We start from the raw sequence: 20,002 nt of genomic DNA, 5'->3' as shown, positions 1-20,002 counted from the left end.
GTCATGTGATTCCCTTTTGCGACCTGACAAGCAAAGTCGGTGGGGGAAGCCAGATTTACTTAGCAATTGTGTTGCTAACAACTTCAATGATTCACTAGCAAGAAAGGTCGCAAAACGGGCCAAAACTCACTTAACTGCTGTCTTGCTTAGCAACAGAAATTTTGGCCTAATTGTGATCAAAAGTCGAGGACTGCCTGCAAATGGAAAGGTTGTATTAAAGAATTGCCACAGCAAGCGATGAAGCAAATCCTTTTTACGCAGTCCTTCGCTTCCTTCTCCCACTAGAAAAGAAAGGCATACAAAAGCAAATGTGACAACTTTTAATAGGAAGAGGAGAAACAGTACGTCACAGCTTTAATATTAAAACCAAGCATGGCTACCTGGATGATCCCCAGAATGCAACGAGTCCAACGTAGGGAATGAAGTTTTCAACAGTGGGGAGAAAAGTCACTGCTGATATAAAAATCAGACTGGAGGAGGGAAATACCTTTTCTTTTATAAGCAAGGCTTAAAAATTTAATAAACTAAACTAACTAAACTAGACAGCCCTGATAGGAAGATTTTCAAAAGGGGTGCTATAGCCCCCCAGCCAAAGATTAGATTTACGTTGGCCCCAAATTCGTATAAAAAGGGGAAAGGAAAACAGGACTGGACAATCCTGGCTTCCCTACCTCCCACAACACCGTCTGAATAAGAAAAGAAAAAAAGCACCATCCTCCATTTGTTACCAGCCTCAATGGGCCAGACAGGATTTCAAGTAAACTTAGCAACAGCCTGATTGGTCCCCAGAGCCATGCGGTCCCGGGCGGAGGGATGATCCAAGCTGAATAACTGGTTGTTTAGAGCCAATCCTGATCCCGTGTCCCTGGAAGGAGAGAAGAAAAAGGATTTATCCATGTAAGCATTGAAAACATCACTCTGTTATGTGGTACTCGGGATTCGACCCGCCAAACTGCCGACCTTCTGATCGACAAGCTCAGTGTCCTAACCCACTGAGCCACCACGTAACAGAGTGAGCACCTGTTGCTCGTCCCAGCTTCTGCCAACCTAGCAGTTCGAAAGCATGTAAAAATGCGAGTAGAAAAATAGGGACCACTCCGGTGGGAAGGTAACAGCGTTCCGTGCGCCTTTTTTTAAAAAAAAAAATCCCATTTATATCCCGCCGTTCTCCGAAGACTCATGGCGGCTTACAACTTAAAGCACAAATCAATGTGCTTAGCAATAGCCTTCATTCTATGTATATGCCTGCTTATTAGGGCTTTCGTACCCCCACCAAGCGGCATTATTACAAAGTCAGCTTATTGCCCCCAACAATCTGGGTCCTCATTTTACCTACCTCGGAAGGATGGAAGGCTGAGTCAACCTTGAGCCTGGTGGTATGCAAACCTGCACTAATTGCAGGCAGCTGGTGTTACTTAAGGAGGCATTAGCCCAATGCTCCACCAAGGCCACATGACCACGGAGACGTCCTCGGGCAAACGCTGGCTCTTCGGCTTTGAAACGGAGATGAGCACTGGCCCCTAGAGTCGGAAACGACTAGCACGCATGTGTGGGGAACCTTTACCTTTTACCTTTATTGAAAACATGGTTGCCCTGACCACCTTTAAGCATATACTTTACCCCACCCAGAAAAGTGTTCCTTCTCTATTTGGAAAACAAGCTAATGAATTCTCATAAACTACAAGGAATGTGCATTAATAGTGCCTTACTATATCTCTACTTTGGTTTGAAAATTGGATGCACAAGAGCCGCAGTGGCACAGCAGTTAGAATGCAGTATTGCAGGCTAATTCTGCTGACTGCCAGCAGTTCAATCCTGACCGGCTCAAGGTTTGACTCAGCCTTCCATCCTAAAAGAGGTAAAATGAGGACCCAGATTGTTGGGGGGTGGGGCAAGATGTTGACTCTCTCAACCGCTTAGAGAGGGCTGTAAAAGCACCGTGAAGCGGCGTATAAGTCTTAAGTGCTATCGCTATTGCTGTTTCTAGCGTAGTAACATTCTTACATGGGATTCTCCAACTGGCGAAGCAAGGAAGCCGACCAGATTGGAATCTGTCTATCTGGAGTTTGAAGTCCGATGTAACTGAACCTGGGAAAGCCTCTTAAATGAAGGCAGGACAGGAAGCAACAGATGGAAACTAAATCAAGGAGAGAACCAACCTAGAACTAAGGAGGAATTTCCTGACAGTTTTGAACAATTAACCAGTGGAATGACTCGCCTCCAGAAGGTGCGGATGCTCCAAAACTCTTCTCCAAGAAGAGATTGGACAGCCATTTGTCTGAAATGGTACAGAGTTTCCTGCTTGAGCAGACATGCTGGCTGAGGATTTCTGGGAGATGGAAGTCCACAAGTCATAAAAGGGGATTGGACAAGAAGACCTCCAAGGTCCCTTTAACTTTGTTATTCTGCATTACTAGTGTCAGGTCTGCAGAAACCTGGTCGGAGGATCGAGTACTGTATGGGATTATCAAAAAATCTTGATTCTAGTGAGTGCAAGCCACCGCCTGCGATCTGAACCATTGTTTAAAGATAAATTGCGTTAAAGACGGCATGGAATTTTTCAGACTTCCAGCTCCTCCTGCTAAGACTCCGGCTGTATTATAACGACGCCTTCTGCCCCGTTACAGAATTCCTGGCTACGGGTTCCGTCCAACAACTCACCTCATTGGAAATGTCAAGTTCACCCTGCTGGATCTTTCTGTAGATGGCTTTAGCTGTGTTGAGAAAGGCCTGAGAGCAGCAAACGGAAAGAAGAAGAAACAAAATTTCAAGATCAGTGTAAAATCCGGTAGGATAGACTCCCCTTCATCTAGTATCGGAAGAGAAACTTGAAACTAAGAAAGGGACCACAAACGAGGTGCTGTATTCCAGATCCTCCGCCATCTGGCTGACAGGTTCAGAAGATGTGACGCCAGAATTTCCGAGGGTTTTCCCCAACCAAAAAAAACAAAAACAACACACACACCTTTGCAGAGTTTTTAACATTTCTTTTTTAAAAAAATAAATAAATCTTTACCTCTTCCACATTGGCTGCTGTCTTTGCTGATGTCTCCATGAAAACCATGCCGTGTTCCCGGGCGAAAGCCTCTCCTTCCTCTTTCTGAACAACTCGCCGGTTCTCCATGTCACTACAAAGAGGCAAACACGATGGCCAAGAAAGGACAAGGGCAGAAAACGCCTCAAAGAAAGAACAAGGATGCCGATAAAACCCCAAGTGGAAGGCAATTTCTTCAGCCGTCTGGGCTCAACCCTCTCGGATGGACCTCCGAAGCAAACACACCCACGGACCCCCCCCCAAAAAAGGGGCGACAGATCGGCTTACGATCACAATGGAGCCCCACAATTCGTCCGCACAGCGAGAGACAAGTAAGTGGCTTGTGTTGAGTTTGGTCCCATTTTGCCACCTGTCTTGCCACAGTGGTTCGGTGAATCACCGCAGTTGTCAAGCTAGCAACACGGTGGTTAAGTGAATCTGGCTTCCCCCATTGACTCTACTCGTCAGTTCACAAAAGGCGACAGCAACTGTCATAAACACGAGTCCGTTGCCGAGTGGGGGGGATGCTGCAACAGTCGTTAAGTGTGAAAAATGGTTTTAAGCCGCCCCCCTCTTTCCCCCCCCCAGCGCTGTTGTAACTTCGAACGGTCACAAACCAACCTTTTGTTAAGTCGAGGACTATCTTACTTTTTTTTAATGACTCCAATGAGCAGCAGCTACGGCAGGGGCCTTCAAACTTGGCCCTTTTTATGACTTGTGGACTTTCAACTCCCAGAATTCCTCAGCCAGCGTGCTTGTAAGGAAGCTGTTGCTCTTCCCGCTACAAATGCTCCCCCACTCCCTACTTGCACTGATGACTTTACGTAGTTGGGTAATGAAATGTCTTCAAGAAAACCGAGAACACCAACAACCCCACTAAGACAAGTGAGGGGTCCCGGTGTGTACCATGGAGCTGCATAGATTCAAATGCCAAAATGAGGGTAGCTCCCAATCACCTATCGAGCGACTCCCCAAAGCAGCAACGTCTGTTTCCAAAATTGTGGCTCTCCCTTTTGTGGCTGCAGCCAACCCTTTGATTGAAGGAACTGCAGACAATCAGACACGAGCTGATTAATAGGCAGAAAGGAGAAAACAGAACGAGGAAATGTCTATGGAGATTCTCAGTCATCCAGGTCACAGCTTTGCCTGTGAGAAACTCCATAGACATTTAGCCATGAGGGATGAACTTGAAACTGAACATTAAGAAAACCAAGCTCATGGCATCCGGCCCTCTTCAATTCCTGGCAAATAGATGGGGAAGAAATGGAGGTAGTGACAGATTTTATTTTCCTGGGCTCCAAGATCACTGCAGACGGGGACTGCAGCCAAGAAATTAAAAGACGCTTGCTCCTGGGGAGGAAAGCCATGGCAAATCTAGACAGCACACTAAAAAGCAGAGACATCACCCTGTCAACAAGAGTGCGTATAGTCAAGGCTATGGTCTCCCCAGTTGCAATGTATGGCAGTGAAAGCTGGACTATAAGAAAGGCTGAGCGCCAAAGAATTGAGGCCTTTGAACTATGGTGCTGGAGAAGACTCCTGCGAGTCCCTTGGACTGCAAGGTGATCAAACCGGTCAGTCCTAGAGGAGATCAACCCTGACTGCTCTTCAGAAGGCCAGATCTTGAAGTGGAAACTCAAATCCTTTGGCCACCTAATGAGAAGGAAGGACTCACTGGAGAAGAGCCTCATGCTGGGAAAGGTTGAGGGCAAGAGAAGAAGGGGACGACAGAGAATGAGGTGGCTGGATGAAGTCACTGAAGCAGTAGGCGTGAGCCTAAATGGACTCCAGAAGATGGAAGAGGACAGGAAGGCCTGGAGGAACGTTGTCCATGGGGTCACAATGGGTTGGACACGACTTCGCAACTAACAACAATTGGGATGAACATCTTTCAAATGGTGCGGGAGTATGAACGGATTTCCAGAAAACATTGCAGATTACAGGAACCGTTTGTGCTTCAGTCTGAGATGCGGACAACATGGACTCATCCCCAACAGCCTGTGCCTGTCTTCAAACCATGAAGGGACAGAAAACCCCCTGCAGCCAAGAAGGCCCCCCACACATTTGCATCACTCAAGTGACTCTGAGGACACAGGTAAACCTCCAAGTGGCCTCAACGTCTCTCTAAAACAGGGGAGTTAAACTGCCGGCCCGCGGGCTGGATGCGTCACACAGAAGCCGCACTCACCCCAGCTCCGGCAAGGGGGGAAAAAAGTCATGATACGTCACGACACGTCCCACGGACGCGACAGGTTTTGGCACCCCTGCTCTAAAAAGAAGGCAAATGACCAGCTGTCTGCAAGGAATATTAAATCCTTCCATTCCCCACCATCCAGTCCGAGCTGAAGAAGCTTCTTGGATGAGAAGCGAAAAGTCTTCAAAGGAAAAACAAAGAAGTCCGCTTGCCTCCTGAAAAAAAACCACCCCAAAAAACACACATTCGGGAGAGAACGAAGAAACCAACCAACCCTTACCTTTTATTGCCAATCAGCATGATCACCATGTGGGGACTGGAATGCTGCCGAGCGTCCTCTAACCAGGTGCACAAATGGTTGAACGTTTCTCGCCTGCGCAGGGTTAGCAAAAACCAAAGGTCAAGTTGAAGGTGAGAACGATCAAAGCTGGGAGGGTGGGCTTCACGGAGGAACATCCTCCCCAGCCGTCTTTGTCCCCAGAGTCTGCCCTGGAAAAAACACAGGGGGCTGGAGAGGCGTTCACCTCCCTTGTCACTCGACATCCAGAGGCCCCGAGGAAAAAGTCTGGCAGGTGAGGGGTGCGAGACCCCGGGTCTGCTCGAACCCTTCCTTCTCCTCCGACTTTTCGCGTGTTTCAAAAGCAATATTCGAAACAATTCAACCGGGTAACCAAACCAAGTAAGCTGAAAGCCTGTGGGAAAGCTCAGCCAGCCCTTTGCAAATCTGCAGAGCCAGAGTTTGGGAGGAATCTTCTAAGGCAGAGGTTCCCAGTGGGGCCACGAGTGTGCTCACAAACAGGGCCGCGAGCGTGCACGCGACGCTCGACGGCCTGCTAGTGCCTGCGTGGTGCTCACCGTGACGTTAGCGCGAGTGTGTGGGGGGGTTTAGTGCGCGCACACACACGCGCGCACTGGCCAGTCACTGACGCAGCCCTGTGGCTAAGAGGCCACGGCCTGTTAGTGGGCCCAACAGGTTAGGGACCCCTGTTCTAAGGCTCTAGATGCGAGTGCCGCACAGAGGAAATAGTCTTGCACATGAAGGATTTCCTTGCATGTTTCAAAGCAATATCGAAACACATTAAACAAGGTAATAAGCATTGGCCATGGCTCCTGGACCTACAAAGATGAGGTGTGTGTGTCTTTGTGTGTGTGTGTGTGTGTGTGTGTGTGTGTGTGTGTGTGTGTGACAATGGATGGAAACTAGCCAAGGAGAAAAGCAACCTAGAACTAAGAAGACATTTCCTAAAGTTTAGAGCAGGCATGTCAAACTCGCGATGTCACGTGACGTCGCGCGACGTATCGCGGCTTTTCCCCCACTGCCGGCAATGGAGAGGGTGCAGTTTCGTCGTGATGCATCCGGCCTGCGGGCCGGCAGTTTGACATGCCTGGTTTAGAGGAATCAATCAATGGAACAACTTGCTCCATCACTGCAGGCTTTCAAAAAGAGACTATGGATAACTATTTATCTGAAATGGTATAGGGCAGTGATGGCAAACCTTTTAGAGACCGAGTGCCCAAACTGCAACTCAAACCCCACTTATGTATCGTTGGGTTTGTTAGATAGTTATTTGTCGCCAAGAAGAGAGGTATTGTATATTGGGATTTTTATTTTGGGCAAGCCACTTAAAGAGTCACTGACATTGAATGGGCAGCCACGTAACTTCTCTAAGTAGAGAAATAAATAAACTGGTCTCTTTGTTCATTTCACCGATCTCTCTATCCTAATAATTCTGGCAGCTTAAGGGGATTACCTGGAAGAACTTGCAGACCATCGACGGCCCTCAAAACCAAAGGTTGGGAACCGCTGGGCTAAACAATAAACCTAATCCTGATCCACTTCGATATTGGGCGTTGTGCTTGGGCCTCACCTGGTGATGTCATAGACCAAGAGCGCCCCAGCTGTTCCTCTGTAATAGGAGCGTGTGATAGACCGGAAGGATTCCTGGCCAGCCTTTGGAACGAAACAGACGCACACACAACTACGTTATCAGGTCTAAAGCACGAGCCAAGTTGCACCACAGCAGCATATAAAGGTGGAATGGGAGCCGGGAGCAGCCACTCTTTCTGGGCCACCCAGTCCCAGTGATCCCTCTTCCACACACCCTACCACTCCCACCCTAGAGGCTTTGGGGGGGGGGTTTCCTCACCGTATCCCAAATCTGCAGCTTGATCTTTTTGTTTTCAATGGAAATCATCCGTGCCCCAAACTCCACACCTGGTGGGGGAATGAAAGAGGAAAGAGATTCGACGGGGACCTGGCTCAGTGGGCTGGCCTTCCACTTGTTACCCCTTCCTCGGCATGATTCCCAGACATGGGAATCAGAAAGAAGGCCGGCATGGAAAGGCGGCTGGGGGGGCGGAAATCTAGAGAAAGGCGGTTAGGAACAGAACGTGGAAGAGTTTGTGCAAATCAGAGTCCAACAAGCAGAGGTGCATGAGCAAAAAAAAAAAAAAAAAAAGGGAACCACCACAGAGACACGGGCGGCGGGTGCTGGGAAATCTAGATTTAAACGCACCTCAGAAGTGGCGGGTTATGTTACTTTTTTGAAGTTAAGACTCACACTGCCTGTGGCGTGGGGGGAACAGAAGGCAGGGGGGGGGAAAGAAATGGGGCTTTGAATCGGCCGATTTGAAATCACACCTCCTCCAACCTACCTCCGCTCCCTCATTTAACCTCTGCTTCTCTTTCAACCATGTCCATGATTTGGGCTTCCTTCTTTGCTTTCGCCCTCAAAGCTCCCCCTTTTCCATACCCAGGCAGCCCTCGACTTGATATCCACAAACGAGCCCAGAGTTTATGCGCTGAGCGAGACCTTCGTGAAGTGAGTTTTGACCCCCATTTGTTAATAAGCAAATCGCTGCGGTTGTTCAAGCAGGAGCACGGTTTGTTAAGGGAAACTGGCTTCCCCGTCGGCTTTGTTTCTCAGGAGGTCGCCAAAAGGGATCACGTGACACACACCCCCCCAACCAGGACCCCGCAACCCTCGCAAATATGAACCAGTTGTCAAGGATCCAAATGAAATCACGCGACCATGGGGATGCTGCAGTGGTCGTTAAGTGTGGGGGGGAAAAATGGTCATAAGCCACTTTTTTTTAATGCTGTAGTAACTCTGAATGGTCACTAACCGATCTGTTGTTAAGTCGAGGATTACTTGTACATTATTTATATATTGTGTGTGTACATCTATCTACTATCCATCCATCCACCCACCCACACACTTACCTACCTATCTATCTACCCACCTATCTATCCATCCACACACCACACACCCACCCATCCACCCCCACACCTATCTACCTATCCACCCTCCCTCCCACCCACCTTTCTATCCATCCATCCACCCACACACTTACCTACCTACCTATCCACCCACCTATCTATCCATCCACACACCCCCACCTACCTATCCACCCTCCCTCCCACCCACCTTTCTATCCATCCATCCATCCATCCACCCACACTTACCTACCTACCTATCCACCCACCTATCTATCCATCCACACACACCCCACACACCTATCTACCTATCCACCCTCCCTCCCTCCCACCCACCTATCCATCCATCCACCCACACACCACTCATCCATCCATCCACCCACTCACCTACCTACCAACCCATCCATCCATCCATCCACCCACCTATCTATTATCTATCCATTCATCTTTTTTTTCTTCCATTCAATCGTGTCCAATTTTCAAAAACCGCCTGGAAAAAGTCCTTGCCATTTTCTTGGCAAGATTTTTCAGAAGTGGTGTGCCGGTGCCTGCTTTTTCCTAGGGACTGCCCCAAGGTCACCCAGCTGGCTTTGTGGCAAAGTTGGGACTAGAACTCACCTTTCCAGTCACCTCCTGGCGAAATGGGCGTCAAACGAATTTTAACAAATTCTCCTGGTTCCTAGCCTGACGCCACAACCTCTAGACCGAACTGCCCATCCGTACTGCATGCAGAGTATCTATGTTGTAAATATCCCATCTATATTCTAAGCATATGGGAACATGGAACCTGCCTGGGTCTGTATATGTTTTAACCCCACCATGTACAATTCAGGGGTGTGAAACTGCCAGCCTATAGGCCGGACATGTCATCCGATAGCCACACCCACCCCATTGCCGGCAATGACAAAACAGTCCCAATAACGTCTCGTGACATCACAAGTTTGACATGTCTGATGTACATTGTTAGTACTGCAATAATAACAAACAGTGATTTTTGTCTCCATAGGGTATTTAGCTAAGCACAATTCCATCAATTACGGTTCACCAAGACTCACAGAGCCATCTATCTGGCTTTGATCCTCACCAATTGTCAAATCATGAACAGCCACAAACCGTTTATCTGTGAACTGCAGCAAGAGGCATGATTTCCCGACGCCTTAAAAAAAAAAAGATAAAATATTATTGTAAATTCCTACGCTGAAAAAAAGGAGAGATTTGTATCTTAACTTAAGCATTCTATAAAACAATTTACTGATGCATTTATACCCGTTATCAGTGCAATCAATACACGTTTATCTTTATAATCCCTCGTTAAATAAACCCTATTTCCCTGAGATACAGAAGCGGATCCTAAATGATAGAATAGTTTAAAAAGTGCTTTAGGAAGTTCTCAATTTACTGAAGGCAGAATCTGAACGTCTGTTGTTGTTGTTATTTTGCTTTCTTTCTGGATGTTAGGTAATCCAGACCCTTTTTCCTGTAAAACCTTCTAAATAATCTCATAAAGAGACCCTCCTGGAGATGTGAAAAATAAATAAAGTCGGTGTGCAAACAACAAATAACCGGAGTTTTTAAAATTGGAAGTCAAATTAGCGATAGGGAAAAAGCAACTCTGATCAATCCAATTTGCCTACAGTGCAGGCAGTCCTCGACTTACAGCAGCTCGCTTAGTGACTGTTCAAAGTTACGACGACACTGGAAAAAAGGGACTTATGACCATTTTTCATACTTTCGACCATTTTCAGTATCCCCATGGCATTTTCCGACGGTCAAAGCGTCCCGGGGTTATGTGATTGCCTTTGGTGACCTTCTGACAAGCAAAATCAATGGGGAAAGCAGATTCACTTAACAACCGGGTTACTAATTTAGCAACTGTGGGGATCCACTGAACAAAGCTGGGCAAGGAAAGTCATAAAATGGGGGGCAAAACTCACTTGACAAATGTCTCGCTTAGCAACATAAATTCCGGGCTCAGTTGCGGTCGTGAGTCGAGGACTATCTGTGCTTCCTTCGGAGAGGTCAACAGACCCCCAAAGAATTTTCATGAGCCTTTATCATGCTTTTCCACCCCATGATAATTCTCAGGGCGAAAGATATGGAGAAATGTTTCTTTTTTCAAATGTTTTAAGATGCCTGGACTTCAATCTCCACAATTCCCAGAGTCGGCTATGCTATGAGTGACAGGGACAACAAGGCCATACAGGCTAGACCTCAACTGAGCCGATAACGATGACCGAGCCAACATTTCTCGTGCTAAGCAATTCGTTGTTCAGTGAGCTTGGCTAAGCAAGTTGTCTGGTGAATTTCGCCCCCCACCCTTTTACAACCTTTCTAGCTACTGTTGTTAAGTGAATTGCTGCATTTTTTTTAAGTTAGTTAACGCAGTTGTTAAGTGAATTAGGACACTGAGCTTGTCGACCAGATGGTCGGCAGTTTGGCGGGTCGAATCCCAAGTGCCGCGTAGCAGAGTGAGCGCCTGTTACTCGTCCCAGCTTCTGCCAACCTAGCAGTTCGAAAGCACGTCAAAATGCAAGTAGAAAAATAGGGACCACTACAGTGTGGGAAGGTAACAGCGTTCTGTGTGCCTTTGGCATCTAGTCATGCCGGCCACATGACCACGGAGACGTCCTCGGACAAGCGCTGGCTCTTCGGCTTTGAAACGGAGATGAGCACCGGCCCCTAGAGTCGGAAACGACTAGCACGCATGTGCGGGGGAACCTTTACCTTTACCTAAGTGAATCTGGCTTCCCCGCAGACTTTGCTTGTCGGAAGGTTGCGAAACACGTTCACGATTCTGGGACACTGCAACTGTCATAAATAGGACGTCAAGTTTCCGACGTCTGGGCTTTTCAAGTGACTCTGAGGCACTGTTTGCCTTAAAAGTCCTTTATTTAGCCTAATACACCGGCAAATGCTTGCTCGAAGGAAGCTGGAATCTGAAATCTCCGCCCCCTTGCACAATATATTAAACACAATTCCCCACCTTTCTAATTTTGTCATTAATCATATTCTCCGATTAATTTAGAGAATCGGTTTCCCTTCCGTTAGACAACCCACCAAGTTCTTACCTTCTTTAATTTCATACAGCCTTGAGGTACAATCTTCCTCCTCCCAGCCTTAGCCCTATCTCTTAAAGCAATGCACAAGTTTAACATATGAAATAGCTGCTTCTTCATCTCTTCTCAAGCAAGAACATTCGATGTTAGCAGCGTTGACGTAGGGAGTCAACAGCCAAACATCTGAATTTTAAGCATGTGATCACAGGGGTCCTGCCAATGGTGGTGTGAAGAAAAATCATGTCATTTTTTCCAGAGCTGTTGTCACTTTGAACGGTCACTAAATGAATGGTTGAAAGCCAAGGACTACCTGCAATGGGAGAATCTGGGCTTTCAGATCACTGAACTACACACTCATATCTGAAAAGATGATAGGGGAAGTTCTGTAGGAATGGATTGTAAAGGAGCCAAGCTAATTCCCTCTTAGTCTCTTACCTTGCTAATTGTTCTTGATATCTACCAAGAAACAAGTCTTTCTAAATTGTGTTTGGAAAGTGGCTAGAAGCTAGACGGTTGCTTGAACAGCACTAAACAAACAATACTTGTTAAGTTTCCCTTCCTTTCCAAGTTATTGGATCGCCGGGAACTATCTGAGGACTGAAAAAGAGGTGATGTAGTCCCCATCTTCAAAAAAAAAGGAAGAAGGAAAAAAAACAGATCCAGGAAATTACAGACCATGACACCTGGGAAGATCTCGGAAAAGACAATCAAGCAACAAATCTGCGAACACCCAGAAGCTAATCAGGATATAACCAGAAGCCAACATGGGTTCATCAAAAACAGATCATGCCAAACACATCTTAATTTCATTCTTTGACAAAGTGACCAAATGAGTAGGTCAGCGAAATGCTGTGGACATAGTATAGAGCAGGGCTTTTCAACCAGTGGTATGGGTACCACCTGTGGTACATTGGCACCTGGCAGATGGTACGCGACCATCCTAGAAAAGTGGTAGCGGGGGAGGGGAATGAGCTGAACCGGTGGCAGCACCGCACAAGCCTGAGCAAGAGATGGCTGGAGCTGCAGGGCTGTCAGGGCTCAGCGGAAGCGCCAGGATCAGCGCCAGGCTCCAGCTGGAGCTTGGTGCTGATCCCGGCGCTTCTGCTCAGCCTAGAAGAAGCGCCAGGATAAGCTGGAATGTTGCAGCATCTCCAGGTTCCTGTGATTTACATTCAGATGCTTGGCAACCGATTCATATTTATGACGGTCACAGTGTCCCAGGGTCATGTGAAGTGACCAAAACCTGCTGCAACCACCCAGCAGAGTGTGGGGGGAAATAAAAACCAAACACCCCCCAATGCCACCCCCACTGCCAATCCTCAACAGAAATGCTCACAACAATGAAAACCTCGGACAGGAGGAAGAGCGCTGCCGGGCGGGTGGGCAGGCAGGTGTCTTGCTCATCTGTGGCTTTTTTCAGTGCCATTGTAACTTCGAACAGTCACTAAGCGAACTGTTGTAAGTCGAGGACTACCTGTACTTCATTTTTTTCTCTCTTTTTTTTTTGGTCATCACGTTTTTGACACCTTGCTAGGCGACTGGTGGTACTCGGATGCTGCCATATCTTAAAAGTGGTACAATGGGTGAAAAGGTTGAAAAACCCTGGCATAGAGGTAATTCTCACACAACGGAGCCCCAAATTTATGTTGTTCAGTGAGAAATGTGTCCAGTGAGTTTTGCCTCATTTTACAACTTTTTTTTTTTTTTTGGCCACATTTGTTATGTGAATCGCTGCAGTTGTTAAGTTAGGACGACGGTTAAGTGTATCTGGTTTCCCCACTGATTTTGGTTGTCAGAAGGTTGCAAAAGGGGATCACATGACCTTGGGACTCTGCAACAGTCATAAATAGAAGTCAGTTGTCGAGCATCTGCATTTGAATCACATGACCTTGGTGGAGCAGTGGGCTAATGCCTCCTTAAGTAACACCAGCTGCCTGCAATTAGTGCAGGTTCGAGTCCCACCAGGCTCAAGGTTGACTCAGCCTTCCATCCTTCCGAGGTAGGTAAAATGAGGACCCAGATTGTTGGGGGCAATAAGCTGACTTTGTAATAATGCCGCTTGGGGGGGGCGTGAAAGCCCTAATAAGCAGGCATATACATAGAATGAAGGCTACTGCTAAGCTTGTAAGCCGCCCTGAGTCTTCGGAGAAGGGCGGGATATAAATGGAATTAAAATAAAAAAATAAATTAAAAAAAATGACCACGGGGATGCTACAACGGTCTTAAGTGTGGTCGTAAGTGGATTTTTTTCAGTGCCATTGTAACCTTGAGTGGTCACTAAACAAACTGTTGTAAGTCGAAGACTACCTATACTTAGATTTCATTGAAGAATTTGATAAAATAGACCTCAACCTACTTCTTCGCAAGTTAGTTTCAATGGTTTTGCTTGTGGGTGCTCCATTAATGGAGGCTTTCAAAAAGAGACTGGACAACCATTTGTCTGAAATGGTATAGGGCAGGGGTAGGCAACCCCGGCTCTTTTATGACTCATGGACTTCATCTCCCAGAATTCCTGAGTCAGCATAGCTGACTCAGGAATTCTGGGAGTTGAAGTCTATGAGTCATAAAAGAGCCGAGGTTGCCTACCCCTAGTATAGGGTCTCCTGCTTGAGCAGGAGGTTGGACTAGAAGACCTCCAAGGTCCTTTCAAACACTATCGTTCTATGTTCTATGTTCATGCTATTGAAGAGCAACCAATGTTTAGGACATACATGTCATTATTTATTTATTTATTTTATTTAATTTTATTGGATTTATATACCGCCCTTTCCCGAAGGACTCATTATTTACATTATTGGGCCAATCCATAAGTGAATGGCTTTTACTGTCCTCTTTTATCACATATGGGGGGTGAGGTGTTACCCCCCGTTGATAGGGCTCGCAACTTGGGCGTCCTCCTGGATTCACGACTCAGTTTGGAAGATCATATCGGAGCCGTGACCAGGGGGGCTTTTGCCCAGGTTCGCCTGGTGCGCCAGTTGTGGCCCTATCTGGACCGAGATGCCCTACGCACAGTCACTCATGCGCTCGTGACCTCCCGTTTAGACTACTGCAACGCTCTCTACATGGGGCTGCCCTTGAAGACCACTCGGAGGCTTCAGCTGGTGCAGAATGCGGCCGCGCGAGTTGTGATGGGAGCTTCCCGATACTCCCATGTAACACCTCTTCTCCGCGAGCTGCATTGGCTTCCGGTTGCCCTCCGGGTGAGATTCAAGGTGCTGGTGATGACCTATAAAGCCCTAAATGGCTTGGGTCCGGGATATCTGAGGGAACACCTGCTGCCGGCATCAAGTTCCCTTCGTCCAGTGCGCTCCCACAGGGAGGGTCTTCTCAGGGTCCCGCCGGTAAGAGATTGCCGGCGGACGACACCCAGGGATAGGGCCTTCTCACTGGGGGCGCCTGCCCTTTGGAACCAGCTGCCAGTGGAGCTGAGGACTGCCCCCGACCTCCGTTCATTCAGCCGGGGCCTGAAGACCTGGCTCTTCGAGCTCTCTGGCCCAGGCTGAGGATCAATCTTATTTTAACTGGGGTTTTATTTGACAGGGGCACATACAATTTTTTCTTTTTAAATCTGTTTTAACTTTTGTATTTCGGTTTTTTAATTACCCTGTAAACCGCCCTGAGTCCTTCGGGAAAGGGCGGTATAGAAATGTAATAAAATAAAAATAAATAAATATGGGAGACAAAATACAAATGGGACTCATAATGGACTATTTATGCCTATTTCATTGGATTGTGTGCTGGATGGCTTCATTCCAGCCTTTTGTGCAGAAATGTTCCATATTAGGAAGTGAGAGGGAAAGGGCAGAGGGGACATTAATTATACATTATGAATTTTATTACCATTTATTCTATTCCAGGATGCAAATAAAAAAGTTGGGGTCTTAGGAGTCCAAGTGGACAATCACTGAAATATGAGGGAACAACATGTGGTGGCAGCCAACAAAGCCAACACAATCCTAGGCTGTTAATAGCGGGATAGAATCAAGATCACGTGGACTATTAGTATTGCTTTATAATACCTTGGTAAGACCACAGTTGGAATATTGCATCCAGTTTTTGGTCTCCACGATTTAAAAAAGATATTGAGAAAAAGTGCAGAAAAGACCAACCAAGATGATTTAGGGGACTGGAGGCTAAAACATGTAAAGAACATTGGCAGGAATTGGGCATGTCTAGTCTAGTGAAAAGAAGGACTAAGATATGATAGCAGTGTTTCAGTATTTGGGGGGCTGCCAGAACGATAATGGGGCCAAACTATTTTCCAAAGTACCAGAAGGCAAGACAAGAACCAACGGATGGAAGCTAATCAAGGAGGGAAGCAACCTAGAACTACGGAGAAATTTCCTAACAGTGAAAACAACCAACCAGAGGAATGGCTTGCTTTCAGAAGTTGTGGGTACCCCATCACTGGTAACTTTCAAGAAGAGACTGGACAGCCATTTGTCTAAAATGGTATAGCCTCTCCTGCTTGACCAAGGGGGTGGACTAGAAGACCACCAAGATTATTCTGTTCTGTTCTATTCTACCGTATTTTTTTCCTATTCTATTCTATTCTATTCTATTCTATTCTATTCTATTCTATTCTATTCTATTCTTCTATTCTATTCTATTCTATTATTCTAATTCTATTCTATTCTGTTTTCCATATTCTATTCTATTCTGTTTTCCATATTCTACTCTATTCTATTCCTAATTTCTATTCTCTTCTATTCCTAATTTCTATTCTATTCTGTTCTATTCTGTCAAAACACGTATCTGCTTATTTATTTATATTGGTTCTGCATTTTTTTTTTAAAAAAATAATAATCTCAAAAGCAAGAAACTAAAAGGGGCGTTTACATATTTAGTGACTTCTTCTCTGTATATCAATCATTAAAGAGGTAATTTTAGATCCTTCATTTTCTAACCTTTTAACAGACTCGCTGCTGCGTCTGCTATCCTAGAGATAACAAAACGACAAACTATAAACGCAAGGAAGGTTACATTTGTTTCAACCTTTTTTTTCTTTTTCAATGAACGGTCACGAAATGAAGTGTTGTAAGGTGAGGACTGCCTGTATAATGTCAGATCTTCCTCTGGGCTCCAGTCCAATCTCGGTCACTCTGGGGATTGAAGGAGCCAAGGTCCTGGTTTTGCACAAAAGCTCGTGTTTTTTTTTAGAGATCGTAAAGAAAGAGCCTTGGTGGAGCAGTGGGCTAATGCCTCCTTCAGTAACACCAGCTGCCTGCAGTTAGTGCAGGTTCGCGTCCCACCAGGCTCAAGGTTGACTCAGCCTTCCATCCTTCCGAGGTAGGTAAAATGAGGACCCAGATTGTTGGGGGCAATAAGCTGACTTTGTAATAATGCTGCTTGGGGGTGTGTGTGAAAGCCCTAATAAGCAGGCATATACATAGAATGAAGGCTATTGGCTAAGCACATTGATTTGTGCTTAGCGAGCTGGGCCTAGAGAGCTGTTGGAGGTCCAGCCGATCCGAATCCGACCGATTGCGACTAAGAACCCACATTAGGTCTTATCTCGTAGCGATAAGGGCGGCGAGGTCTAATTACTTCTCCGCCCTTATCACGTCCGCAGATAATCGCCCGGCCGCCCTGTTTAGGGTGACTCGCTCCCTCCTTAATCAGGAGGTGAGGGAGGAACCCTTGCAGGGTCGTGCCGAGGAGTTTAGTCAACATCTGTCGGACAAAATCGCTCGGATTCGGACCGGTCTGGACTCCAACTGGGCGGAGTCTGACGATCAGGACAAGGGCGGTCTTGTCGATGTTATCTGGGAGGAGTTTGATTCTGTGACTCCGGAGGAAGTGGACAGGATTATGGGGAGGTTGAGCTCCACCACATGTTTATTGGACCCGTGCCCTTCCTGGCTGGTTTTTGCAGCTCGGGAGGGGACACGAGGCTGGTTCCAGGCGGTTATATCTGCTTCTTTGAGGGAGGGTAGTTTCCCCGCCGTCTTGAAGGAGGCGGTGGTGAGACCTCTCCTCAAGAAGCCTGCCTTGGACCCAGCTGTGTTAAATAACTTTCGTCCGGTCTCCAACCTTCGCTTTCTTGCGAAGGTTGTTGAGAGTGTGGTGGCGCATCAGCTCCCTCTGGTCCTGGATGAAGCGGATTATCTAGACCCGTGCCAATCGGGTTTCAGGCCCGGGTACAGCACGGAGACGGCATTGGTCGCTCTGGTGAATGATCTCTGGAGGGCCCGGGACAGGGGATATTCCTCTCTCCTAGTCCTATTAGACCTCTCAGCGGCTTTCGATACCATCGACCATGGTATCCTGCTGCGGCGTCTCAGGGGATTGGGAGGCACAGTTCTTCAGTGGTTCTCCTCCTATCTCCTGGGACATTCGCAGTCGGTGTTGGCAGGGGGGCAGAGGTCAACCCCGAGGTCTCTCGTTTGTGGAGTTCCTCAGGGGTCGGTCCTCTCGCCTCTCCTGTTCAACATCTACATGAAACCGCTGGGTGAGATCATTCGTGGTTTTGGAGTTGGGTATCATCAGTATGCTGATGATACCCAGCTTTTCTTTTCGACCCCAAACCACCCCAGTGATGCCCTCGACGTGATGTCCCGTTGCCTGGAGGTGGTTCGGGTCTGGATGGGGAGGAACAGACTTCAACTCAACCCCGACAAGACTGAGTGGCTGTGCATACCGGCATCCCGGGATATTCAGAATATTCCATCTCTTTCCATGGGGGGTGAGCTTTTACCCCCCCGTAGATAGGGCTCGCAACTTGGGAGTCCTCCTAGATTCGCGGCTTACTTTGGAAGATCATATAGTGGCTGTGACTAAGGGGGGCTTTCGCCCAGGTTCACCTGGTGCGCCAGTTGCGGCCCTATCTAGACCGGGATGCCCTGTGTACGGTCACTCATGCGCTCGTGACCTCTCGTCTGGACTACTGCAACGCTCTCTACATGGGGCTTCCCTTGAAGACCACTCGGAGGCTCCAGCTGGTACAGAATGCAGCTGCGAGAGTTGTCTTGGGAGTTTCCCGATACTCCCATGTTACACCTCTACTCCATGAGCTGCATTGGCTGCCAGTTGTCTTCCGGGTGAGATTCAAGGTTTTGGTAATGGTTTTCAAGGCCCTACATGGCATGGGTCCGGAGTACCTCGGGGATCACCTGCTGCCGGCGTCAACTTCCCTCCGCCCTCTACGTTCCCACAGAGAGGGCCTCCTCAGGGTGCCACCGGTCAGAGAATGTCGTCTGGTGGCCCCAGGGGGAGGGCCTTCTCTGTGGGCGCCCCGGCTTTATGGAATCGGTTGCCGGTCGAGCTCCGGACGGCGCCCGATCTTCGCTCCTTTCGTCGCGATCTAAAGACATTCTTATTCGAACAAGCCGGCCTGGCCTGATGGGGGGATGGGTTTGGGATTTTATTGTTGTTTTTTAATATATGTATTTACTGTTTTAGTTTGGGCCTTGTATTTAATTCTTTTTTAACTTTTGTATTTTTGTATACTTGCCCTGTTCACCGCCCTGAGTCCTTCGGGAGAAGGGCGGTATATAAATAAAATTATATACCTCCGCGCCTTCCGACGCGGTCTGAAGACCTAATCTATTTGACAAGCCGGCCTGGCCTGACGGGGGATGTGTTGGGGGTTTTTATTGCGGATTTTTATATTACTATCTATCGTTTTAGTTCGGGCTCCTATTTCATTCTCTTTTAATTTTTGTACTTGGTATTTTTTATATGTGCCCTGTTCACCGGCCTGAGTCCTTCTGGAGAAGGGCGGTATACAAATATAATAAATTTATTTATTTATTTATTTGATTTATTTGATTTATATACCGCCCTTCTCCCGAAGGACTCAGGGCGGTGCACAGGGCACTAAAAATAAGAATACAGGATACAAGATTTAAAGTTAGATGATTGTGCCCAATGTTGTAGGTTAGTTAAAATAAATAAATAAATAAATAGATAGATAAATAAATAAATTAATAAATAATGATAGATAGATAGATAAATAAATTAATAAATAATAAATTGTAAGCCGCCCTGAGTCTTCGGAGAAGGGCCGGGATATAAATGGGATTTTTTTTTTTTAAAGTAAACCCAGATTTGAGCAAGTTGCAATGCAGCCCTGAGGGGGTCCCGGCGTGACCGTGTGGAGAGAGGAAGCGGCTTAACTTGAACCACCCGTGTCCTTCGCTTCCAGTCTCGCCATCCACCCACCCACCCAACCCCCCCTCACCCCAAAAGGAAACCCCCCCTCAGCCCCTCCCCTACCGGTGTCCCCGATGATAACGTATTTGAAAAGGTAGGCATATGACATGGCGCTGAAAGCTCCGGAAGCCCAGCCCCAACCGCCGCTCTCATTCCCTTGGACGCTCTGGTTTTCCTTTTCCGGCTTCTTTATGAAGGCCCGGGAAGGAAGGAAAAAGAAAAAAAACACCACCCCCAACCCCCAACCCCCTTTGTCTCGTCCAGAAGCCGCTACGGCTTCGAAGGCGGCAGCGACGCTCTAGGCAACTCGGAAGTACAAAGTCCGCTAACCCACCCCCTCTCTC

The 20,002-nt window shown here is 47.3% G+C and overlaps 1 protein-coding gene across 1 annotated transcript; it reads right to left on the bottom strand.

The window, feature by feature from the left end:
* Window positions 1-301: 301 nt before the first annotated feature.
* Window positions 302-19,992, bottom strand: RAB2B (RAB2B, member RAS oncogene family). The gene is made up of 8 exons (XM_083377802.1): window positions 19,722-19,992; window positions 9,530-9,601; window positions 7,376-7,443; window positions 7,097-7,179; window positions 5,509-5,601; window positions 3,017-3,128; window positions 2,662-2,730; window positions 302-865 (listed from the first exon to the last, which is right to left on the bottom strand). Exons 1-8 carry the CDS (start codon window positions 19,765-19,767, stop codon window positions 764-766), a joined length of 645 nt encoding a protein of 214 aa, XP_083233928.1. The 5' UTR covers window positions 19,768-19,992; the 3' UTR covers window positions 302-763.
* Between the last annotated feature and the right edge of the window lie 10 nt (window positions 19,993-20,002).

Source organism: Vipera ursinii (genome assembly GCF_947247035.1).
Source record: "Vipera ursinii genome assembly, chromosome: Z".
In the NCBI taxonomy this organism is placed as follows: domain Eukaryota; kingdom Metazoa; phylum Chordata; class Lepidosauria; order Squamata; family Viperidae; genus Vipera; species Vipera ursinii.
The sequence above is the reverse complement of the archived record's forward strand: the minus strand, read 5'-3'. Positions and strand labels throughout refer to the sequence as shown.

What these genes read in the sequence shown, in the direction of transcription:
- RAB2B (XM_083377802.1), bottom strand. Translation starts at nt 19,767, where the DNA reads ATGTCATATGCCTACCTTTTCAAATACGTTATCATCGGGGACACCG. An exon ending in ATGCTGATTGGCAATAAAAG is followed by an intron (nt 3,129 to 5,508) that starts GTAAGGGTTGGT and finishes GCCTCTTTGTAG; the next exon opens with TGACATGGAGAACCGGCGAG. An exon ending in AACTTGACATTTCCAATGAG is followed by an intron (nt 866 to 2,661) that starts GTGAGTTGTTGG and finishes CTCTCCTTCCAG; the next exon opens with GGACACGGGATCAGGATTGG.